Raw genomic sequence first — 26,448 nt, forward strand, 5'->3', positions numbered from 1 at the left:
CTTAACAAATAATATTGGAGCTCCCCAGGGTGAAGAACTTGGTCGTATAAATCCTTTCTCCAATAACTCATCCAACTGTTTTTTCAGTTCTTTCATCTCAGTTGGTGCTAATCTATAAGGAGATTTAGCAATTGGAGCCGTTCCTGGAACTAAGTCGATTCTGAACTCAACTTCTCGATCTGGTGGAATTCCAGGCAACTCGTCAGGAAATACATCCTTAAATTCAGTGACAATTGGGACCTCTTCTAGTTTCTTAGGCTCAGGCTCCTTGATTATATAAGCCATGAATGCTAAGCAACCTTTACCAAACAATGACTTGCTTTTATTTTTGATATAATTCCAATTCTACCAGAATCCTTATCACCAGCTATTCGAATAATTTTCCTATTATTTGGAGTTAGAATTTCAATAGCCTTTTTGTTACATAGTATTCGGGCTTGGTTGGTGGCTAACAAGTCCATCCCTAAAATAACATCAAATCCAGCTAACTCCGTTGGTAATAATTGCACTGGCATTTCATATCCAGCTAAGGTAATATAACTATTTAATATCTCAGATATTTTGATTAATGATCCATTAGCCATTTCTACTTCATATTGATTACTTAATTTAGCTAGAGGTTCATTTAGTAAATCACAAAATTTATAATCTATAAAACTTTGATTAGCTCCAGAATCAAATAAAAATCTAGCATAAGCATTATTAATAGGGAACGTACCAGTGATTACATCTGGCAATTCACCCGCCTTTTGTGTGTTCAGCATAAACGCGCGGGCATTTCCCTTTTTCCCCTCGTTTCTGGCACCACTACCATTGGCGCCTCGCTGCCGGTTTCTTCTTAGTGCATTCTGCACTAAAGTGTCCCTTCTCACCACACTCAAAACAGACGATTAATTTCTTCCTACAATCCTCCTCCTTGTGTCCCGGTCTTTTACAAAAGTTGCAAGTTGAGTATGGATCAAACTTGCGAACATCAACTTTCGATGTAGGCTTCAAACACCTCCCGTCATGTTGCTTACCACAGTTTTTACACATCGATTGGTTAAATGTGGCCGACCTCTCCTTCCCTTTTTCAAACTTTCTTTTCTCATCAACTTCACGTTTCTTCTCAGTCACCATCTTCCTTTCTTCTTCTCGATTTCTAATCATACTATCCATCAAATATCCAGCCAGCTCAATAGCAGACTCGGTTGTTGCAGGCATGTGTGATCTCACATGATAACGGATTTCCTTTGGCAAACCATAAATATATCGAGTCACTTTGTTATATTCGGGAGTAACAAGATGTGGAACAAGCCTGCAGTACTCAAGAAATTTAGTGTTGTATTCCTTGATATTGGTGACAACAACCTTGTGGTTCCAAAGCTTGGTTTGAATCTGATCAACCTCATGGATAGGACAGAATCTTTGTTTGATCAGTTTTTTAAATATTTCCCATTCAAGATTATACAAATTATTTCTCCCTTTCACGTCTATCAACGTATTCCACCATTCCAGTGCCTCTCCTTTAAACATCTGAGACAAGTAATGGATACTCTCCTCTTCGGTACACTTACGGATAATAATTATTGACTCCATTTCCTCGAGCCAACGAAGAGTAACAATCGCGCCTTTATCCCCATAGAATTCTTTCGGTTTGTATACTTGAAAATCCTTAAACGTACATCCCGTATTGACTTTCCTTTTCTTTATTTGTCGTGGCTCATAATTAGCAGTAGAACTCTCGTATCCCTTATCTTTTGGTCCTTTTGTTTTATCATTGCTCGTCCTTTTTGAATCTTTTGGTTTTGAATGAACAGATATGCTATGACTTGGTTGTTTAGTTGATCTTGATTTCGACCTAGCCATACTTTTTGAGTTTTCCGTATGATCTTGTACCATCTTTATTAGGGGAGTTACAGCTTCCTTAATTAACGGCGAAACTGTTTCTTTTATCATATCACGTATTCCTCCAATGTATTCTTCAGGCAGTGAATTATTATTTTCAGGGGTCTTCGCTTTATCAGCTTGACTCCCTTGACTAACTTGGGTTTCTCGTTGTTCAGACATTCTGTAAATCATATAAATACATGAATTTTAAACTCAATACACAAACTTTTATTCATAGTATTACAAAAGATAGAAATACAACAACAGTAGTTACATAATCCTATTCTTTAGTCCATTTCTGAACCATTTTCTTCATCTTATCACATTTTCTTATGATCTTATCACTCATCTTTTTCTTTTTGATCCTTTCGTTTCTTAATTCATCCATCACCGACTTGGGTGGATTGGGATACCCTACTGGTGCGGATACCGAAGGAAAAAGATAAGCGTTTTCTCTCGGATACAAGTGAGGATTAGCTATATATGTCTGCATTTCCTCATCAGGTAGATTGGTTGTATAGAATTCTTCAATCAGGCGGGCTTCTTCCCGTATCTCGTTTGCTTGTTCAGCTATGGTTGGTACAGGTCCATGATATGGTGGAAAATTAGGATTATCAGAATAATAAACCGATCTTCGACTCGGTTCAGCTAAAGTTTGAGCACCTGGTGGGGGTGATCCAAAATGCCATAAACTCTGGTTGGAATGACAGTTCATCCAACTTGAAGATTCAGTACTGGTTTCTTGTTTGACTCTACTTTGAACTTCCATATCATACGGATAATAGTTCGGGGTACCGGTCATTGGAACACTTTCGGAAGTGTCACTGGATATTTGGATTGGCATTTCTGGACTTCACGGAGCATAAATTGGTTGGCTTCCGTAAACCAAGTAAGGATCGATTTGATCAATAGAACGTAATTGGTTTGGATTCATCGGATTCAGATCAGCCGGATTTACATACACTGGTTCAGTCGGATTTTCCGAAACAATTAGCCACTTAGGACCAAAATTTGTGCTAACTCGGTCAGACGGCTCAGTATGGGGGCAGGATTAGATCGCCTTGCGGCCTGACGTTTTTGTCCATAGTAGTTATTGTAAGACATCTGTATATATAATAACTTAGGGATAGGCAGACTACCAATCATAACTTATCCCTACTTATCAGATAAATGGTTAAAGCTTAGGTACTAATTTTAATACCTAATTCGCTGAAACCGATGGCTCTGCGACCAACCTGTCACACCCCAATTCAGGGCCTAGAAGTGTGACTATCAGTTGGTACCTGTTTTGTAAATATATCAGAGTAGCGGGTTTGTTTTAGCGGAAGACTTTAAATATTAAGATAATAATTTACATTATCAAAATTTCTCGAGGATTGAACACCTGAGTTTCAGTTTTACAAAATCACAATATTAATTATACAAGGATTTATATTTATCAAAAACGAGCCATCTGTAGCGATCTTCTAATGACTCTCATCCTTGTATATCATCTATAGTCATCTAGTTACCTGCATAGGTGGGAAAAACACGTCAGCTATATGCTGGTGAAACGTTGACTCGATAAAATATTTATAACAGTCGTTAAATACAAACATAGTTTTCTGTTTCACAATCTCAGCAGGAACGCCTGTCCATTCCCGGGATTTGTACCACTGCCCTACACACACAATTCAAAGGTTCCCCGAGTATATAGCCCCTGTTCGGAGACAACCTTCCCCTAGGCTATATAACCCTTTTGGAGAACTGGTTATGACTGACTTGGTTTTGTATGCCAATTATCAGTTATGTTTGGATCCAGACACATGTGTATTTGGTCTGAGTTGCTTTTTATTATCTATTTTGTATTATAACGATTTTAGAGATTATATCTTATGCAAACATATATCAGACTCTTTGTAATAAACAACCAGTCTATTACAAGAGTAAAAATCAGTTTAGACAGTAAAAAGGTTAACGTGTTCACCTAATATTATCAGTAGGAAATATCAACCTCCTTGGCTTCAGTATGCTATTAACCTATATTCATAATAGGTATGCATAAGTACCTATTTGGTATTATTCAGCAGACTTTAAGTCTGTTACAGTTTCAGCAGACTCGAGGTCTGATCAGCAGACTTGAAGTCTGATTCAGTTCAGTAGACTCGAGGTCTGATCAGCAGACTCTTAGGTCTGACCTAACCTTAGTATAGTTATAGTCGTTTTATGAAAATACTTTGGATTTACAAATGACGTTTGGAATAGCATGCTTTGGCCTAATAAAGGATATCACGTTGGCAAACTTCTCCAGGTAAGCAAACTGGTCCCGCGGTTGATTGGGATTTGTACGAATTGCATTCCTTAGGCAAGAAGAGTCTACTAATGATACCCCCTTCCAGTTACTACATGCCCGTCAAAATAATAGTTTTTATAACATTACTTCACGTGGAAGCAACGTTTTTGCTTTGAAAACATTACTTGGAAAATAATTAAAGTTTAACGACTATACCCTTAACTAAGCTATATCTTATGTATTTAAAGTAACTAGTAAAGTAACTTAACCTTAATCCTACCTTAATCAGCTCGACGGGACTTTAAAAACTTAAGAAATCAGCAGCACTTCGACTTGCACTTTGTTTTCAAGATTAATAGCTCGTTCGGCAGCGTAACAACACCCGATTCTTTGCTAGAACAGCCTCGGAACCACCAGAACTCTCTTGGCACGACTCCCTAGGTTATGTGTGTGAGAAAAGTGTGAAAATGGGATGAAAACGACTGAGCTCGTGGCTGCCCTATTTATACCCGTTTTTGTGCATCTTCACGATACGCGAAGATGTTTGCCTAAGCATCTTCGCGATACGCGAAGTTGCTTAAGTCGGCGCCGCAATTCTGCATGTCAACCCCATGCTGCCACGTGTCACCACGTCACTGGATAACGTTGAAATGTGTGCCAGCATCTTCGCGATACGCGAAGATGTTCCTTCTTTGCATTTTCGCGATACGCGAAGGTGCAGAATTTCATTTTTAGTCCTTCTAATTCTGGATTTGACATTTTTAGCCCTTTAACTTCTAATCTTTGACATTTTTGGCCCAAAACTAGATGGGGTATTTTCACGGTGTTACAGGTTAGATGTTAGATGATGAGCTCGAGCTGTTGTTCGATTCAGAAACAGACTCGTACTCGTTTTCGTTATCGAATTGCACAATTTCCTCTCCCTAATCAATAACAAAATCTTGCCAAACACGCCCATCAACCGTTTCATTCGAATTCTCTGACCAATTCCACCCTTTCCCTTGATCAAATTTAACATCCCGACTCACCACAACTTTCTTTGTGGTCGGGTAGAATGAACAAAAAGCCTTGGAACCATGCTCGTTTCCAAGATACACGAATTTGTTGCTCCTATCATCGAGTTTCTTTAGGTGTTGGGTCGAAATTTTTGCAAACGGAATACAACCAAATCCCTTTAAATTGCTTATATTTGGTTTCCGTTCTTTGAGTGCTTCATATGGAGTCATGTCTTTTACCACTCGGGTTGTTACTCGGTTTAGAACATAAGACGAATGTCTGACCCCTTCACCCCACATAACTTCTGGTACATTCCGAGCCTTCAAAATACTTCTTGTCATCCCTATTAAGGCTCGGTTTCTCCGCTCCACCACACCGTTTTGTTGAGGTGTGTATGGGGCGGTGAGCTGACAAGCTACCCCGTGTAACTTGCAAAATTTCATGAACTCGTGAGAAGTAAATTCTCCACACCGATTCATGCAAAAAGTTTTTATTTTCACTCCGGTCTCTATTTCTACACTTGTTTTGAAACTTTTGAACATACCAAATGCTTCGTCTTTCGCTTTCAACATGAATGACCACATGTATCGGCTGAAGTCATCTATCAAAACAAATACGTACTGGTTTCCAGTTAAAGTGGGAGGGGTAATCGAACCACATAAGTCTCCATATATTAACTCCAAAATCTTTGAAGCCCGAAACGAGGCTTGGTCTGGAAATGAGTCCCAAGTTTGCTTTCCCATTTGGCAAGCTTCACATACTTCATGTTTCGGGTTTATAGTCGGTAACCCGACCACCAGTTCTTTGCTAGCCATTGACTTCAATGAGTCAAAATTGACATGACCTAATCGGTCATGCCATGTTTGAGAAACTGGGTCTTCGTTTACGTGTAAGCACATGTTCTTTGTGACACGCATCTTCACCTTGTAAAGTCGGTTCGTCTTTGGTACTTTCATGATTAGCCTACCGCTAACATCATACATCCAAAGATTGTTCCCTTTCAAAAGGACCTCACACCCATTATCCGTAGCTTGACCCAAGCACAAAATATTACACCGAAGACTAGGTATAAAATAAACGTTTGTGATTTGTTATACCTCCCCGTTGTTGAAATGTAACATAATAGTGCATTTCCCTATGATTTTGACTTGGGAATTATCACCAAAACGGACTCGGCCTACCACTCTTTCATTAAGCTTAGAAAAGAATGACCACTCTCTCGTCATGTGATTGCTAGCACCATTATCAAGGTACCAAATCCCTTCTTCCGGTCCTTCGGATAGGTACCGGCTTTGTAACAACTCGGGTTTTCCACGTACAACTTATATCCATAACCCGACCCGTTTTATATTCGGGAAATTTATCACTAAAAATTATCGCGGTTATCGAGAAATTATTTTATAATTTATATTTAATTATTATATTGATTTAATATATATTTAACTTTAAAAGAAATACACTTTTAACCCAAACTAAACTTTTATCCTCATTTGTTCCTACCTCAAATCTTCAAGGCTAAAATGCAACTTCTGTATAAAATGTTTATAACCCTTTTACCCAGACCCTAATCCATACCCGTATGACCATACCCGTGAACCCGTTTAGCTTACTTGATGCACAATTCTCGTCGTAAACTTGGAATTAAATCCTGTTTTTGATCATTCTTACCATGTGCGGCCTAACCGTCATAGTTAATTAGGAAAACAAGATCAAATAGGATACGAATTTATGTATAACTAAACCGCTGTGACCTAAAATTAAATATATAACCTAGGATTGTCAATAATTCAATTGCTCTCGTCTGCAGATACCTAGAACCAGCGCCTACTAAACCCCTATAGTTAATTGGATTTTTGAAGTCTCACTATACCCTGTTCACCATCGTCTTCGCCGACCCTATTGGATCCAGTTAATCCATGTATGAACATCGAATCAGGTAATTGATTATATGGTTGAATTCGTCTAACATCGTTTAACCAAAGCCCTAACATTAATTGGATAAACATAGAACGAATTGATCAATTTTAGAATTAGGGTTTATAACCAAATTTGGGTTTTAACTAGTACTGTATATATAAAATTGTTCTCATTCAATAACTAACTGATACACCAGCTCAGTTGGCTGGTGTGTGTGTGTTCAAGCCATTGAGCCGGCTGAGGTCGCAGGTTCAAGTCCAGGCCGGCCATATTTTTGGTATATTTTTGTTTTCATTGTTTTTCAATTATTTTAATGATTTATAATATATTATAAATAATATTAAATACTAAATAAACAATATTTTAGTTAAACCGACATCATAAAGTTAATGTTTCGTGTCAAATAGTTTCGTTACAAGTTTTCGTGTATATATATATTATTAATACTAAAACATCATTATTTTATTTAAAGACCGACACTAATATGGATGTTTCTCGTTGTAAAACGTCTTTATGAATTTGTTCGTATTTATTAGACATATATATATGTATGTATGTATGTATTATTAAAACAAAACTGTAATAAACGTATTTAAACGTATTAATAGTGTTAACTATATTTTACCATCAAATTTCGTTAAGATTTCCAAAATATAAATTTTATGATAATTATATATTTAAAAGTTTATTATTATAGTAGGTCTTAACTCATATTTATTTAAACTAATTATTCGTAAACCTGATTTTTAGGATAAATAATGAATTTTTATAATTAAATAATAAATAATAATTCGTAGAGATCAATCGTTCAATCCATAACGTACAAAACCATAAATATAACTCAAATCATATCGAAATCCTGAATTCATTATACGTATTATATCATTTATAATTCACTCATAACATTATTTAATTAGGTCCTTGTCGGTAATTCTCGAAGAGTGTGATTATCGTTCTTGTCGTAAACATTCCCGTTTGGCTTAATCGATCAGGTGAGTTTTATCATTCCCCTATTTTACTCAATTTCCACAAACATTTTGGGGACATATGCGTATATCATACTATACATACATATCTATATATACATATATATCAAAAATAGCAAACGTGTAATTGTGTGTGATTAATCAAATCTACTTGTTATGTGCTTATTTGTCTTTGTATGCAATCATTTGAACATATCCCCTTGGAGAGGGTTGTCATTCTATTGACCACCGCCCGATTCGCTTGGCAACGGTCTTATTCTATTTATTTGCTCATGGTTGATTTACCGGTGCCTGATTCGCTTGGCAATAGTTTAATCGACAATCTATTTGCTTATAGTTTGATTTCATTACCGCATTTATTACGTTTTGCTTATTTATTATATTAACCTTATTTTGTTGCAAAACTGGTGATAACTCACTCAACATGTGTTGTTGACAAACTCTGTTTTCTACGCATATGCAGGTTGCTTGAAGTTGAAGTATAGACACTTAGAAAGACTTTAGGGTTATAATGAAGGCATACATGAATTTAACATGTTGTATTTGTTTATTTGAATTGGTTGCTGTATTTGGATTTTGTGTAGATTATTTGAATAAAATAATTAATTAGATATTGTCATTTATACTTATGATAGTATCTTCGAGCTGTGAGCAATCGGATCAGGCCCCGGCATTTCCGCCTTAGGTTGGGGTGTGACAAGCTTGGTAAAACTTTCTCCTCATTTAAGTAGACCGACTCATCTACTTGTTGTAACATTATTAAGGTTTCTTTGGCCTCGGTTAGATTTGCTTCCTTTCTTCGTTCAAGACACGAGGAAGTGAAATGACCCATTTGGTCACATCGGTAACATTGTAACTTTGACCGATCTTTACCCTTCTGTTTTTCATCGGTTTGTTTGAAATTGTCTCGGGTTCCCCTTTTTAGCTATTATCTCTACCTCGACCCTGACCCCTACTCCGATTTCCACCGGTTCCCTGTCCCCTTCCTCTACTTGATTCATAGATCCGGTTATCAGAATAATGAAACAGCAGTTTACCTTGACCTACGGATTGGGGTTCTTCGTCTTTGGTTCATTCTTCACAAGCCTTAAGCTGACCCACTACGTCTTCAAACCCAACCGTCTTTAGATCTAGGATTTGTTCAAGCGAAGCAACAATATGAACAAATCGACGAGGTAAGCTTGTGAGAAATTTCTTAACAATTTTCTGCTGCTCGAAAGTCTCCCCGGGCGTGGCAGAGTTCGAAGAGATATCCGATATTTTGTTTGCGTAATCATCGATCTTTTCTAAATATTTCATCTTCAAGGCATCAAACTCAGCTACCAATGTTTGGAGCCTTGCTTTCCTTACCCTTTCAGCACCTAGATGTCAGGTTTTGAGTGCTTCCCACATCTCTTTTGCCGAGTTTAGACTACCGACTTGCAAAATCTGTTGTTCGGGTATAGATTGGAAAAGTAGGGCGGTCGCCACATTATTTTTCTTTTCATCAACCGTACCGGGATCTATCACACCCCATACCCTATGTACATTAAAAATAACCTTCATGCGAAGTGCCCATACCGTGTATTTGTTGCTGTTAACATTGGGCATTGAAAGGAGCCCGAGTTGCTGCCCTCTTTGGCCAGCAGCGGTGGTGTAGCTGAGTCACCCATGACTTGATCAAACACGACTTTGTTTGATCGATTTGTTTCAGCAGCGGCGAACGCTTATCGATTGGTCCTTTAATGGCTCTGATACCAATTCAAGTCCTAAGTCAATCAATAAATGAACAAAGAAATATATCAAACTTCACTTATTATTATATCAAGGAAACTAGCTCAAAACCTTAATACAACAAACTTTGAAAGACGATAGTGGTGGGTGATATCTAACTCTAACTTGTTAGATCTATTAATACTAGTTAGCCAACTTACCAACTACATTCATTTATGTCCAACTACTTGACATAAATGTCCAACCATATTAGTTATGGCAACTACTTTATTAATGTCCAACTACTTGACATTATGTCCAACCACCAACTAGCCTCTTAACTCCATACACCATAATGGAATACATAGGCTCGAACCTTATATGTCCGACTCGGTTAATTACCAACAACAATTATGCTATAGCCAGTTGAAAAGAAGGAATACAAGTGAGAAGAGGAACAATTCAAGATTAAGGGGGTGAATGAAGGTTAATCTTGAATGATCAATAAAGTTAAGGGTTTATTTATTTATTTTGTTTTATTTTAGTTATTTGAATTATAATATGTTTGTGAAAGGTTTTGTGTTGAAGAAGAAGCTAAGTAATTAGCTTGGAGAACAAGTTTAGTAAGACTATAAATATGGGTCTAAACTAGATTTTATCCCCCGTATTGTGGGGGTTGTTTTACATTATTCGTTTTCAATATTTATATATGTATATTTGGATTTTAATTTTATTTGTTGTAAGAAATTTAATAATTAATATACTTGAGGTTTGATGATGAAATGGTTTCACAAATAAATGATATGTTATAATCCGGTTTAAAAGCTATCAGGGTTTGGTGATACCCATTTCCCATTTATTTCTTTATTATAAAATTGTTTCTTAATTATATATAATATCTTTTTTTAAACAAAATAGGATATTAATTTTTAGTATATCCCTATTTTATAGGATTTTCATATCAAATATTTGATGAGATTAAATTTCAATATAATGAGATATTATAACCCGTTTAAGAGCTATATGGGTTTGGTAAGACCTTTCGTGAATTCGAGTCAAATGCGTGAGAAGCCTTTATTTACAAATAAAGCAATTTGATGGCTTGAGAGAATGGTTGTTTACATTTTTCGATTTTTAATATTTACTTTTTGTATTTTAATTTTCTTTATTATAAGAAAGTAATATACTTAGGGTTTGATGATGAAAGGGTTTCATAAAAAAATGATATGTTATAACCCGTTTAAAAGCTATCTGGATTTGGTGACCCATGACCCGCTTATGTTTTTTACTATAAAATTGTTTATTAATTATAAATAATATCTTTTTCTTTTTAAATTGGATATTAAATTTTATCATATCCCTATTTTATAGGATTTTCCTATCAAATAATTTGTAAGATTAATTTTTAATTTAATGAGATGTTATAACCCGTTTAAGAGCTATCTGGTTTTGGTAAGACTCATACCCATGAATTTGGGTTAAATCAATGAGAGGCCTCCATTTAAAAATCAAACAATCTGGTAGCTTCCATAAAAGGGAGGAGCGACCACATTGCGACACGTAGGATTTTAGGGATTTATATATATATATATATATATATATATATATATATATATATATATATATATATATATATATATATATATATATGTATATATATATATATATATATGTATATATATATATATATATGTATATATATATATATATATGTATATATATATATATATATATCTGTATATATATATATGTATATATGTATATATACAGATATATATATACATATATACATATATATATATACATATATACAGATATATATATACATATATACAGATATATATACATATATACAGATATATATACATATATACAGATATATATACATATATACAGATATATATACATATATACAGATATATATATATATATACATATATATATACATATATACATATATATATACATATATACATATATATATACAGATACATATATATATACAGATATATATATACAGATATATATATACAGATACATATACAGATATATATACATATATATATACATATATATATACATATATATATACATATATATATATATATATATATATACGGGGGTTTATTTAGGTTTTTGTTTTTAATCATTTTGATATTTTATTTTTGTAGTGACTTGTTTTATTTCGTTTTGATTTAGTATAATTAGTTTGTAATGTTCATTATATTTTAATGTTTGAGCTATTTCAATTGTAGTTTACAACATAATATAATTTAGGTTCTTGTTTTTAATGTTCGTGTTACGCGGGTTTTGTTATGTGAGGTTTAAAGTGAGTATACGCATTCATCACATCTTAATCGACATACAACCTAATTAACCGTCGGTTTTGTAGTTTATCGCATTATTTATTTAAAAAATTGGTGGACATTGTTACATAACTCCTAATATATGCGGTTAGAAAACACGATTATATTATTATGTAAATTATCTATCGCATGTGGATGATGAAGGTATTCCTTACATTAAGGATTTATGTACAAAACTTAATTAAAAGTAAGTTATTATAACGACATATGATGCAATTAAAATGGATACACCCAAGTTTGTGATGAAGCTAATATCAAAATATAGATAAAGGCATATCACAACAATTAGATGTTCAAATTTGTTTAAGACATTATATATTAAAAGACAAAAAAGCAACTTATATGAGAAAATAATAAAAAATTTTAAAGGTTATACCGTTATTTGATAATGTTGAAGGTGTAAACAGCTAGACCCATACATTAGGGGGTGTCCAAGGGGTATTCAGGATACCACTCAACTTTCACAACGAAGTGCAAAGTTAGTGGAAATTTTCTTTTTTCTTCTCCGTTTTATGTATTCGGATACCCCTTAGTAAATATTACGATGCCTCAAGTTCCTTTTTTTTGTATACATGTGAATTTTTCTTCTAGATCCACCAATTTATAACCAAGGAAACATGAAAGTATGCCTATTTGTTGGATACATTTATAAGACCAATGTAAATTTTTTGAAACATTTAAATTATGTAACTTTATAAAACTGTATCAATTATCAACTACTTGGATTTAGAATAGGCCAAAAATGTGAACATATAATAAAATAACATCAGGAATAAGAGATTATCTCAAAGCCTTTCTAATAATTTCTAGTAAATTTCTTGTATGGTACCTAAAGTTTGAAGCAATGGCCTCTAATAGATGATATTATTTCAAAGTTGTAGGAAAATACATACTGAGAAATCCAAAAATAACTACTGTCAACTAAACTCTTTTTTTTTCCTTTAATCTGCTAACCAATAGAAAAACACTTGTTAAAAAAAAACAAATAACGATATAAGCAATTGTGTATCAAATAATGGCAGGTGGCTGCGAATGAAACCACTATCACTCAGCTTCTATTTGTTGTCAAAGATTACACACAGACGCATGCAATGGGGTCATGTTAAAAGATGGTTAAATGGATATACAACAGTTTGTTAACCAATTGACCTTTTTACCCCTGAAACCGGATGGCTGCTCTATTTTTCTTCATTTTTTGTCAACTAACTTACTTGCTGGAAAGTGCAATCTTGCCATGAGAGGTCTAGGAGCCCGCTTTTTCTAATCAAAACCTCTCACACAAACAAACCCTGCAAATGTTTTATAAGGTTTTGTTAGCATATATAAATTAAGCAACAAATAACATCAATAATTTAAGCTCTGCATGCCTCTCCACAAGCATTGTTAAATTTCTTGGGTAGTCATCCCTTTAAAGATTGTTGATACAGAAGTCCCCAAGTAAACGGTTCTTCTTGGAAGGTTCCATATCCATGCCCAAGTAAACGATTCTTCTTGCATGTTATAACATGACCTGAAGTGATCCATTTATAAGTAAATGGGGTCGAAAATGCCACATCTAATATTGATTTTAGACTGAGTCAAATGTTTAAAGTGAAAATAAGTTCGAACTGAAATGAAGGCATGTAACTTACTCAATTCCATATTTTGAAGCAATGCGGGAATGCTTGTCAGCATCTATTTTTGCAATCACAAGAGGGTTCTTCAATCCAGAAAGCAAAGGAGCTGCTTTATCTAACTGAAGGAAACATCAACAGTTTGTTAGATTTTATCAAATGGTACACAAACCAACCACTAATTACAAGTGAGCAAAACTATTAATTAGGCATTTATAAGAATCCAATAGGCGTATATAAATTAGAAAATGAGGCAGTCCCTGGAGCTTTTGATGGTTGTATAGCAAATTGAATTTCTTTTTTTTTTAGGATGTTTCCTTATTATTAATCAAAATTGCAGTCTTTATCTGGTTGCCATGATTATTGAAAGTATTAATATTAATATTGCATCCATCCTATAGCGTTTAATAAGTGTTTTCCTCTTCATGAATCACCTTTCCAAAGTGTATAAATAAACTAATTAATCTGAATTGATAACATCACTAAGTAATTGCCATTTATAATATTCATAATTGAAAAAAACCCTGTTCATAACATGACTAATTAATATACATAAAACAATCCCTGGCAAATAGAAAGGAAGAGATCTGAAGAGTACCTCAGGAGAAAGACGCTTGCAGTGTCCACACCAGGGGGCATAGAAATCAACAAAGACGAAATCAAAGGCGGATTCGAAATTCGATTCATCAAGCTCCAACACCTTCCCACCGTTTGCATTGAATTCATACAACAGAGTGCGTTGATTATTATTAAGTGGAGGAGGACACGAGGAGACATGATGATGATTCTTGATCTAGGGCTTTAATCACAACATTAACATTCCCCACGTATTCTGATATTTTCCTAGTGTCATTAACTTCAGTTAGACAAAAATGGGAGGTTTGTTGACATATAACAGTAACAACACTGTTTGAATACAACCAACTCCAACCATACAATATGAGAATATCTCCCACCTTATCACCTATCCTATCAATCATTGCTTTCTTGTTCCTGATTTGCAATGCAAATCTTATTTCTTTTTCTTTTTAAACCTTTTGAAGATTAAAGCATTAAAGAGGTTCGATAATCTTTTCCTACATCAAAATACAGAATAAGCGACGCTGATACCCATTTTCAAATAAATAAATTACACGTAGAATATAAATTCTGGAGAATCTTATACAGATGTGAAAACCTGCATATAAATATCACATGCGTTTCACTATTTCAATCATACAAAAGAATAGATATAGATCATGGTGCCCACCAAAAATTCTCCTGAATTTACATTTAACCCCCTCAAGTCTCAACAACATATAAATTATAAATAAATAAATCATCTCCATAGACCATAGCTTCCCTTTAACAAAAAAAACACTCCTTTTCTTCCTTCATTTTCTTCTATCCATTCCATTGTTATACAACCCTGTTATTCCCCACAAGATTAACTTCAGTTTCTACTTTCAGTTCAACAATACTCTCAGTTCCAGGGCTCTTTTGGTAAATTTCTTCTTTTCATTTTATGGCTCATTGACTCTGCTTAGGGTTCTTATGTTTAACTTTTACCTCATTTTGATACTTAACTTGTGTCTTGAATATCTTGTTTTAGAGTATGATAAATTGTAACTAATTAGCTTCTCTGCTGATTTGTTCTTCATATATTGTCTTTCTAGGGTTAAAGCTTTAATTCTTTTGTTGTGGGTATAATCAAGAATTCCAAATTAGATTACTTTTCTATGCATTCAAGCTCAGTTATTAGTTTTGACCTTTTTACTTGCCTCAATTTCCCTAAAATGGTCTTCTTTGTACTTGTGATCTTGATCTTGATATATGTGTATTTCTAGGGTTTAAAGTTTAAACCTCAATTGCCATAAACCGATTTCTAGGGGTTCCGTTAGGAGTGTTAAATAGTTATGTGTTCGCCGGTTGGCGGGTCCAACCCAACACGAACCCAAACACTACCCAAACCCGAAAAACGTATAAGACACGTGAACCCGAACACAACCTGCATATTTGTGGGTTGACTAGTTGACCCGAATACGACTCGTTTGACCCGAAAAGTTTTATTTTTTTGTTTTCACATATTAATACTTTAAATTCAAATTTTTATAACAAAAATATACAAATTTATATAAAACAATTACATAATATACTAAACCAATTAAATTTATTACATAGAACACATTTTATTAAAAATATATGGGTTAAATGGGATGTTGGGTTGAACCGAACCCGACCCGTTTAGTTAAACAGGTTTGCGTGCTCGACCCGAAACTGATCCGAACCTGCTTATACCAAACTTAAACCCACGAATTTCGTGTTACGTCGTGTCGAGTTTTCTTGTTGTGTTATTATTTTTTAGTTTTCCTTGTTAATGCTCGTACTATTTTCACTGATTTCTTAAAAAATAATAACACGTATGTCATAAATTCGCACCTCTAGTTTCTGTTTCAGGAAGGAGTGAAGTTGATTGATCGAAATAGTTGGAGAATTTCTACCTGTGAATGTTAAATTTGGCAGATTTTAGAAGCAAATTCTGTAGAATTTGAATAACAATGGACAATGGAGAACTTGATGAGATGTTTTTAGGTTCAAATCTTGGTTCCATGAACTCTTTATTTGATGAAATCTTTAACGACACACACGCGTGTACTCACACCCACAAATGCAACCCACCGGGGCCGGATTCCTCACATACTCACACATGTTACCACATGCACACCAAGATCCTACCCGCCTTGAGCAATGACGAGAATACCCCTACCGACGACACCGCCGAATTCTTACTGAAAAAACCCAAGAAGCGCCCTTCGGGCAACCGGGAAGCCGTGAGAAAATACCGAGAGAAAAAGAAAGCACGGGCAGCTTCGTTGGAAGATGAAGTGGTTAGATTAAGAGCGTTAAACCAACAGTTAATGAAGAGAGTTCAAAGTCAAATGGGGTTAGAAGCAGAAGTAGGGAGACTTAAGTGTTTGCTTGTGGATATTAGAGGGAGAATTGATGGGGAGATCAGGTCGTTTCCTTATCAGAAACAAAATATGGTTAATCAGAGTGTTGGGAACCCGAATTTAGCAGGTGGGTTTTTGTTGAATCCGTGTAATATGCAGCGTGGTGCGTTGATGGACCACGGTCTTGATGTGAATGAGTGTGGTTCTAAGGATCTACAGTGTTTGTGGAACCAAGATTCTATGGTTAGTGAGATTGCAAGATGTGGAGGTGATGATGGTGTAGGAGTAGGTGCCAATTCTTCTACTAAAACTAAAAGAAAAGGTAAATAATAATTCCATGCCTATTGCATTGGTTATTTGGTTTATATCTGATTTATAGGTTGACATGTTTGAAATAAATAGACACTTTGATAATGTGGATGAAATAGATCTTCAATTTAATTGTTAGTTTGTTACATATCATGTTTATGTTTGTTGCTGATTTTTGTGTGTTTTATCTTTTTATTGTAGGTGTGCGTGCGGCAACATCCAAATGAACCATGTATCATCGATCCTTGGTGTTTGATGTACAATAACTTCTAGAAACAGTCTGCTAGATTAGCATGATACGTGTTTCCTTTTTGTATGTTCTTTGTTGCTATTTTAGTAGTAGTTTTGCAGGCTCGTGTTTGACTAATGCATGTCATTAGGTTGGGTCTAGGTCTAGATTTGGCAGATGTAATGTAATCAATAAGCTTGGTTCGTTGATCCAGCAAGCACTCTAATTGATTGGCACGACTAGGTTGATCAATAATGGGATCAGTTTGGATGAATCATAGGTTATGTTTCTTTGTTCTCGAGATGTTAGAAGGTGCAAAACTAATAGGGGCCGGAGCTGCTACAATTGCTTCAGCGGGAGCTGCTATCGGTATTGGAAACGTCCTTAGTTCCTCGATTCATTCCGTGGCTCGGAATCCATCATTGGCTAAACAATCATTTGGTTATGCCATTTTGGGCTTTGCTCTAACCGAAGCTATTGCATCGTTTGCCCCAATGATGGCCTTTCTGATCTCATCCGTATTCCGATCAAAGAATCAAAGAAAGAAGGTTGAAGTTTCATAAAGCAAGCACCTCTTTCCAGCCTTAGTCAAATAGCCACCGGAGGCAAGGGGCGCAGTTCTTAAACAGAAGAATGGCGAGAAAGAGGAAATGATTCAAATTCAAGAAAAAAAGAGTCGAATTGGAAGTCAAGTAAGAAAGAAGGAGGCTAGCCCCCGAAAATGCTCCGCGCCTAGGTTCTTTTGTCGATTCAACAACCGAAGCTACTGGTAGTCCCGAGGGGACGGAATCCTCCAATAATAGTTAGCAGTACTGAACAAGCGAGTCATCGGTCCGGGGAAAGAAAAGGACTGCCTTTGAAAAAAGAAAAAAGGAACTCGCTTAACTCGCTAGGCCTTCGGAACAAAGGCGATTCTGTTCATGCTTCAGACGATTTGGCTAATTATATAGACTTCTATACTAATTCTATTAGACTTCTTCTATTATAAATAGAAAGGCGAACCTATAGGATGTAAAGCCAAACAAATAGCTTCTGCTCCAAGAACAGAGGATTGTATCGGTTGTAAGAGATGTGAATCCGCCTGCCCAACAGATTTCTTGAGTGTTCGAGTTTATTATGGTATGAAACAACCCGCAGCATGGGTATAGCTTATTAATACGTTACAGAAACCCCTACTTGAGTCCATTTTTTTACCGCAAAAACCTGTGCTCAAAAATAGATTATTTTTGAGCACAGGTTTTTCTGGTCCAAGTGTATCTTATCTTTACCACGAACAAATTTCCTTGGTTAACAATAATTGTAGTTTTACCAATATTTGCAGGTTCCTTAATTTTCTTTCTTCCCCATAAAGGAAATAGGGTAATAAAGTGGTATGCTATATGTATATGCATGTTAGAACTTCTTCTAACAACCTATGCATTCTGTTATCATTTCCAATTGGACGATCCATTAATACAACTAGTAGAGGACTATAAATGGATCAATTTTTTTGATTTCCGTTGGAAATTAGGAATAGATGGGCTGTCTATAGGACCCGTTTTATTAACAGGATATATCACTACTTTAGCTACTTTAGCGGCCTGGCCTGTTACTCGGGATTCTCGATTATTCCATTTCTTGATGTTAGCAATGTACAGTGGTCAAATAGGATCATTTTCTTCTCGGGACCTTTTACTTTTTTTCATCATGTGGGAATTAGAATTAATTCCAGTTTATCTACTTCTATCCATGTGGGGAGGAAAGAAACGTCTCTACTCAGCCACAAAATTTATTTTGTACACGGCGGGGGGTTCTATTTTTCTCTTAATGGGAGTTTTGGGTATCGGTTTATATGGTTCTAATGAACCAACATTAAATTTTGAAACATCAGTTAATCAGTCGTATCCTGTGGCTTTGGAAATAATATTCTATATTGGATTTTTTATTGCTTTTGCTGTCAAATTGCCGATTCTACCCCTACATACATGGTTACCAGATACCCACGGAGAGGCGCATTACAGTACTTGTATGCTTCTAGCCGGAATTTTATTAAAAATGGGAGCGTATGGATTGATTCGGATTAATATGGAATTATTACCACACGCTCATTCTATATTTTCTCCTTGGTTGATGATAGTAGGCACAGTACAAATAATCTATACAGCTTCAACATCTCCTGGCCAACGTAATTTAAAAAAAAGAATAGCCTATTCCTCCGTATCTCATATGGGTTTCATACTTATTGGTGCTGCACTTTTTTTCTTGGCAGGAACGAGTTATGATAGAATACGTCTTGCTTATCTCGACGAAATGGGTGGAGTAGCTATCCCCATGCCAAGTTAAATACCACAATAAACATTTTGTTATTTATGCATGACAAATAATAAGAGTGAACATTTTAGAAGCAAAGTCACTACCATAATCAATCACCCTTAACGATGCCAGTCTTGGCATCTAAGACAAGACCGAGGCTAAGGTTACCTTCTCTCAAGATTTAGGAGAGGTGTGCCATGTGCGGAAAGGGAGCTGAGAGGAAATGATGGCATACGGTTGTGTGATGCATGTGATCTTCTATGGAGTAGTCCGTGTTCTTAGGTAAGAGTTTTGTAGATGGCCTGCATTAATATAAAACAGAGTTTTTTTCTCTTCAGCTACATGTAACTTCACACTCCCCGGCATAAAGATCTATGTTTTCTGGTGTATCGTCATTTTGAAGCGAATGCACCCAACATTTGACTGCTAGTGTCACTGCCACAGTGCCACCTTTACTGCAAGCCACAGGTACCACCATTATGATCATCCTCCACTATTACCTAACCAATATTTTAGAACTTATAAATTGTGACTATCCCATACAGTTCCCTCGATTTCCCAATGACAAATCATTTCATCACTTTATTAATATGGGTTCACCTGTTTCATCATGACAGTCAAGGGAGTGGCCCGAACTTCCAGTCAATAGTATTGTTAGTACGGCAAATGTGCAAACACTTCTAGGTACATGCACTTTTCTTAATAGCTACCAAGACTAGACGTGCACAAAAAAAACCGGTTCCGGAACCTAACTGGTGGAACCGAACCGGAACCGGTTCCAGTTCCAACCCGGTTGGAACAATACCCGGTTTGGGTATTTTTGTACCCGAAAATCGTACCCGGTTCTCCTATTTGTATGTCAGTACCAGTTCCAACCCGGTTCCTACCCGGTTCTTAATTGGAACCGGTTTGGTTCGTACCCGGAATAACCGGTTCCAACGGGTTTTTTTGAAGGGTCAAACAAAAGTCAAACTAGCCGTTGGAACCGGTTCCAACGGTAATATAGCCGTTGGAACCGGTTTTTTTTAGACACCAATTAGCCGTTGGAACCGGTTCCAACGGTAATATAGCCGTTGGAACCGGTTTTTGGGCCAAACCTATATATAACTTGTTTCCATTACTTGTTTCACCACCAAACTCAAAAACAAACTACAATACTACTCCTTTAGCAAACCCGTTCCTTTACCCGACCATCCAACTAAATATTATTATGGCACCCATCAAAAAAACTAACAAGGCTAAGAAGAGTGTTTAAGGACATAAACGATACTAAACATAACAACTAAAACATAAAAAACAAAGTCCGTCGTTTTAATCCGGGAATACTTATTTTTGGGTTGTAGAGCCGGACGACTCTCCCACTTCCGTTTTTTTTAGCTTCCAATCTTCTTTTCTCTCGACAATACTTATTCGTATGTTTTCTTAATGTCGAGTTGGACGCTGCTTTAAGAAACTTCGAGCAATATTTGCAACGTGCCAACTCATGTGAGTCGGTCATAAGACACAAATCGTAATGAACCCAAACATCGGGGCATCTTGTTGTTTCGATCACCATAACAACGTCATCATTGGTTGCCATTTGTTGTCGGTTTAAGGTTAATTGTGGTTTGGAGTGTGTTTTATAGTTTTGGGAGTGGTTTAACAAGTACACAAACAAACCTTGCTATTTATAGAAAGAAGATAACCTATTTATTGTTAAAAAACCGGTTCCAACGGTCAAAAACGGCTATATAGCCGTTGGAACCGGTTCCTAACGGCTATAATGTTTAAATTTCAAAAAAAACCGGTGGAACCGGTTTTTACGTAAAAACCGGTTCCGGTTCCACCCTACCCGGTTCCTAAAAGTTTGCATTTCTGGGCATCGGTTCGGGTCGGGAACCGAACCGGTTCCTGACTGGAACCGGTGTCATTTTGTACCCGGGGTGAAAAAAACCGGTTCCGAACCGGTTCGGGTTTTCAAGTTGAACCCGAATTGTGCACGTCTAACCAAGACTTAAGAGTTGAGACTGCTTTTTATGAGAGTAAATTTAGACTTAATAATATAAAACTGAAAGGAAATGAAAGGAGCGTGTTGCGTGTTACATGAAGTTTAATTAAATGTTACAGTGTGTACCAGGTTCTTCCAGTGCGCACAGTTTTTTAGCTATTTTCTTCTGTCATATAATACTTATAAACATGAAAGATATTTTAGTTTCTCTTGTTTTTTATATATATTTGTGACAAATCACTCTTTTTAAAACCAAGTATGTAACATCAACATCAGCAAAAACAAACAACCAGAACAAGATTCAACAAAAGCCACATGCCCACAAACATCTGTAAAGACCAAACAGGCCAATGTTTGCTACAACAACCGCAATTCAGGTTTATCTAAAGCTAATAAGATAATCTCAAAGCACATAAGAAGCAAAGATTCAAATGTCATCATCTTCACGATAAATACTTTCCGCCATTTGCCAAACCTGTAAAGCATTGTCTTCGGCCACACTAGATATCACCCACGGTTCATTCTTGTTCCATGAAAAATCTGATATTTTTGCCTTATGACCACCATGAGAAAACAGTAGCTCTGGTGGGCCATCCTCCGCTTCACCTTCCAATTGTTCGTCTCCAATCCTGTATAAACATGACGTAACAAGCCACAGTTTAACCGTTGTTATTAACTTTCGTTTTATAAGCTTTTAAGGATATTAAAATCAATTTAGGTGTAGTAGATGTACCTGTTTAGATCCCAGACCATCAACCTTCTGTCAGCAGCCGAAGACGCAAGCACAGTTTCATGATTCGGGTCCCACTCCACTTGAAATACCTCTTCCCTGCATATACATCATTCATATATGCTCAGTTCGCTTATCTTTGCGCTTTTAAGTACCAAATTATTATTTACTTTGACCTAACTGTAATATCAAATCTCAAGTGAAAGTAACAGATAACTAAGAACCAAGGCCAAGAGACATACTCATGACTACTTAAAACATGCAACGGTGATGTCAGCTTCCGCAGGTCAAACAGGCCAACAGTGGTATCTGAAGATGCAGTAGCCACGACCCACTCATTAAATGGATTGAAAGACAAGTAATTAACCTGAAAATTTAAAAAACAAACAAAACAAAAGAGCAGTTAATAACAGATGAAACAATCTTGCAAAAAAGCTTATAGAGTTTCATTCACCTCTTTCTCATGAACTACAACAGCTTGTTCATGTTTATTAGTGCGCAAATCCCAAATCATTAGCTTGCAGTCATCACCAACAGATCCAAATAAACTATCATTCATCAAATGCCATGATACATCTTCAACCACACTCTCATGACCCTACACACCAACATTTTGTACTGCTTGTTAGCATAAATATAATAAAATCAAGCAAAAGTAAATACAACTTTACCTCATAGATATGATTAGCGTCAAGAACTTTGTTGTCGGGCATTTTGGACACATCCCACAGGCAAATCTTGCAATCATTAGAACCACTCAACAGATAGCCCTCTTTAAAAGGGTTCCATGACAGTCCATAACCTTCTTTATCATGACCCCTCAATCTAACATCAGGTTCACAAGAACCTCCTTCATGATCTAAAGGTTGCTTTGCGGAGTCAAACACATAAACTTCAGAAGAGCTGGTTTTTGCTGCAATGATTGATGGAACCTGTGGCATGCACCGTGCACGGTTCACCTCTCCATCAACATGTATTTTCTGAACAACCTCTACCTACAAACATATCAAATAACTCGTCAAATATAATCAGTTTAAAAGCTAGTTTTGACTTATAACTGAGCAAGAAATGGCAATAGATGTCTCTTTCATGCCCCTCAACTTCACAACAGTACTGACCAATTTCAGACTATTTTCTCACAGTGATGCTATTAGTATTGCGCATTCATATATGGACCCTTATACACACTAGTTACTCTTTACTATTATCATATAATCTACACTCTAGCTTTGTCCAACTAGACGCAAGCATTACTTTTAGCTAGGAATGCAAACGAGCGAAGCCATTAGCGAAATACTAAAGATTAGATCAATAAAAAGCCCGAAAGAAGCAGAGCTTTTTCGAGCTTGAGCCTGAGCCTCAAATAAAGCTCATTTAGCTATCTAGCCCAAGCTCAAGCCTTGTATGAGAGGCTCGTTGAGCCTTAACAGACCTTTTGTATTTTTAAGTTTCCCTCTTTTGGACTTCTAAGTATTATTTTCACATTGCACAGTCAAGCTCGAGCTGAGCTTTTGCTCGTTTTAAGTCCTACATGAGCTCGAGCCGAGGTTTTGTTCATTTTAGGTCCTACATGAGCTCGAGCCGCTCTTAGGCTCCTCTAAGGTTTTTCTCAAAAAATGTAAAATAATAAAAAAAAAAACGTATATAAGTTAATAATAAATAGTATGAGCCGGGCTAGAGCTTGCTAAAAAGAGCCAGCTCGAGCTCTTGAAAGTCAAAACAATCCAAGCTCAGGCTCAGTTTGTCTACACTACTACTTTTTGCTAAAAGAGACACAAGCCAGTCAGTCATTTAATCGAACAGTTTGTGTGCACATGAATATTACAAAATTTTTACTTTGAACTCTGGCTGAATCAGTCTAGTTTTTTAGCTAATACACACACAAACCAGTCAGTCATTTAGTCGAACAGTTGGTGTGCACAGAGACTACACCACAATCACTAACCAAATTATTTCATGCACAAATTAAGAGTGGTTCCACGTCAGCAATTACACCATTACATGAACCAAATTGTTCAACTAACTAACCTTAGGGATTCTCTGATTCTCCAAATTAGTTTCAAGCGCCGACGCAGGGTTGACCGGCAAGTGCGTTTCCGCCACCAGAAGAAAATTAGGGCAGTCATCGGAGGTGTGGGTCCCGAGGATGAGTTTATGAACGGCGAAGGACCCGTCGGAGTACAAGGACGGCGGTGACGGGAGCCACTGGACGGTGAGTGACGGCCACTCGAGGGAGTGAGAGATGACTAGATCGTACAAGAAGGGAGTGTTCTTCCTCCAGACGCTGAATTCTTCTTCCACTTGGTAATCTTCGCCGGTGTCTTCTTCAGTCGCCATTTGGCTTGGGTGGTTTTCCCGCGCTTGGAATTAGGGTCTGGGAAATGGTGGGAGAGGAAGAAGCGGGAAGGGGTGTGGATTTACAGGTGAAACTATTAATGGGCCCTTGCGTCCCGGTCCAAATCAACACTGACGATTAGGCCCGTTCATTTAACTACATGAAAAATATCCAGAAAAAGTGTAGCACCTTAAAACCCCGATCTATACCCGATAAATACTCGGAAAAAACCTTAAAAAAAGCTTGAAATAGAGTATTAAAATACACAATTTTAAATTACTCAGTTCTTTATCCGACCCAAACTCGATGCATAGGGTATGGTTTTTAGAGACAATACCCAGACCGAACCTAGTTCCATACCCAAAAACGAGTATTAGAATAACCCAATTTGTGCACCTCTACATGTTCTGTTTGTAAATTGTGAACGTTCATTTACATTCTTTTGTTTTATTTTTTGTTCATTTATATTCATTAGTCTGTGTTTGTTTAAGTTTGTTCTCTAGTATACACTTAACTTTTTTATGTATACTAGTTTTATGAAAATAAATAGAGACACACCGAAATTTTGTCTAGTTTTAAACACAAAATATAATTGTTGTTCTCTCAATTATGCTTGTTTACGTTTGTTTATGCGTTTCAAAAGGATGTCATACACCCTGAACTTTAATAAAGTTATTATACGACCCCTAAACTTTAATAATTCTTTTTCTTTAAACTATATACGTTTTTTATATGTGTAATTCTTTTTTTTTTATTTAACTTATCATAACATTAAGCTAAGTTTTAACTTTAGATATGCTTACTTAACTGTATGGCTTGATTATTTTTACCCTTACTTAGGTTAAAGACTACCTAGTTTAAATTAACCTGTCGATATACTAGGTAACAAATACACAATTGTTACTTAACTTTTAAAGAACTGTTGGCGTTGTTTTAACCATTCTGTCTGTAGTCTAACAAACCAATAGCAATAGAACTCTTCTTTTGTGAGGGCGAACATCACACACTAGTTTCTCAACAATTGGACACGAACAACAAAACTATGCCCGACTAATCGTACATGAAGGGTATATTGGTCCAACCAAACATGGATAAAGAGCCACTTACGTGGCATCCAATGGTACAACCCATATCCTCATTCTCAATATGCAAAATGAGAGGTCCAAACCTTAGAAAACCCAGCACCAATCACCTGCATCATCACCCCATCGTAACCCCATGCACCATCTATCACTCACCCTACACACCACTCATGAATCAGTCAACACTTTCAAAGTCAAACCACATATAAAATCAAACAACTCCCTCCATTTAGTTACTGTACTCCCTCCCACACACAACCAACCCATCCAACAATTTGAAAAGGCCTCATAGTGAGTGAGTGATCAAACTCAGATTCATTTCAAGTTGTATTCCAAATGGAGAAACCGGTTTTGATTGAAGTGTGGAACCCGAATGGGAAATACCGAGTTGTTAGCACGAAACCCATGCCGGGTACACGTTGGATTAATCTGTTGGTGCAACAAGATTGTCGTGTTGAAGTGAGTAGTTTAGTTTATATTAACTTTATATAGGATTTTGCATCATGTTTTGGTTGACTAGTGTTAAATGTTAACATTACTCTGATGTTTTTGTGGTTAGATTTGCACTGAGAAGAAAACCATATTGTCTGTAGAAGATATCATTGCTTTGATTGGGAATAAGTGTGACGGAGTTATTGGTCAGGTAATATATACAACTTATGTTTGTGTTCATATATTCATTGGACCCATGCATGTTCATTTCCATTCCTGGTTGTTGATGAACAAAGTTAATAATTTCTTTTTTCAATAGTAAACTGTAAAAGAAATACAATTCTTATTCATCTCTTATGAAATTCAAAAAGAAAAGTGAACAAATTTTGTATATGTATATAACCTAAAAAC

At 36.0% G+C, this 26,448-nt stretch overlaps 2 protein-coding genes across 3 annotated transcripts; one reads left to right on the plus strand and one right to left on the minus strand.

Annotated features, from left to right (window-relative positions):
* The first annotated feature begins 15,123 nt into the window (after window positions 1-15,123).
* Window positions 15,124-17,461, plus strand: LOC143616295 (basic leucine zipper 23-like). 2 transcript variants are annotated; one of them, XM_077089167.1, is made up of 3 exons: window positions 15,124-15,193; window positions 16,148-16,963; window positions 17,152-17,461. In XM_077089167.1, the coding sequence occupies exons 2-3, from the start codon at window positions 16,249-16,251 to the stop codon at window positions 17,175-17,177; spliced, it is 741 nt and encodes a 246-aa protein (XP_076945282.1). In that variant the 5' UTR covers window positions 15,124-15,193; window positions 16,148-16,248; the 3' UTR covers window positions 17,178-17,461. The 2 variants fall into 2 exon arrangements, with proteins under 2 accessions (XP_076945282.1, XP_076945283.1); XM_077089168.1 differs by lacking the exon at window positions 15,124-15,193 and having other exon boundaries at window positions 16,119-16,963.
* A 4,341-nt stretch (window positions 17,462-21,802) lies between these two features.
* LOC143616294 (WD-40 repeat-containing protein MSI3-like) lies at window positions 21,803-24,525 on the minus strand. Its single transcript, XM_077089166.1, has 6 exons — window positions 24,217-24,525; window positions 22,860-23,183; window positions 22,643-22,786; window positions 22,431-22,555; window positions 22,192-22,287; window positions 21,803-22,087 (listed from the first exon to the last, which is right to left on the minus strand). The coding sequence occupies exons 1-6, from the start codon at window positions 24,523-24,525 to the stop codon at window positions 21,886-21,888; spliced, it is 1,200 nt and encodes a 399-aa protein (XP_076945281.1). The 3' UTR covers window positions 21,803-21,885.
* Window positions 24,526-26,448: the final 1,923 nt, after the last annotated feature.

The sequence above is a fragment of the Bidens hawaiensis genome, unplaced genomic scaffold (genome assembly GCF_021521415.1).
Source record: "Bidens hawaiensis isolate Kalapana, Puna unplaced genomic scaffold, B.hawaiensis_p1.1 tig00046674_1, whole genome shotgun sequence".
NCBI lineage: Eukaryota > Viridiplantae > Streptophyta > Magnoliopsida > Asterales > Asteraceae > Bidens > Bidens hawaiensis.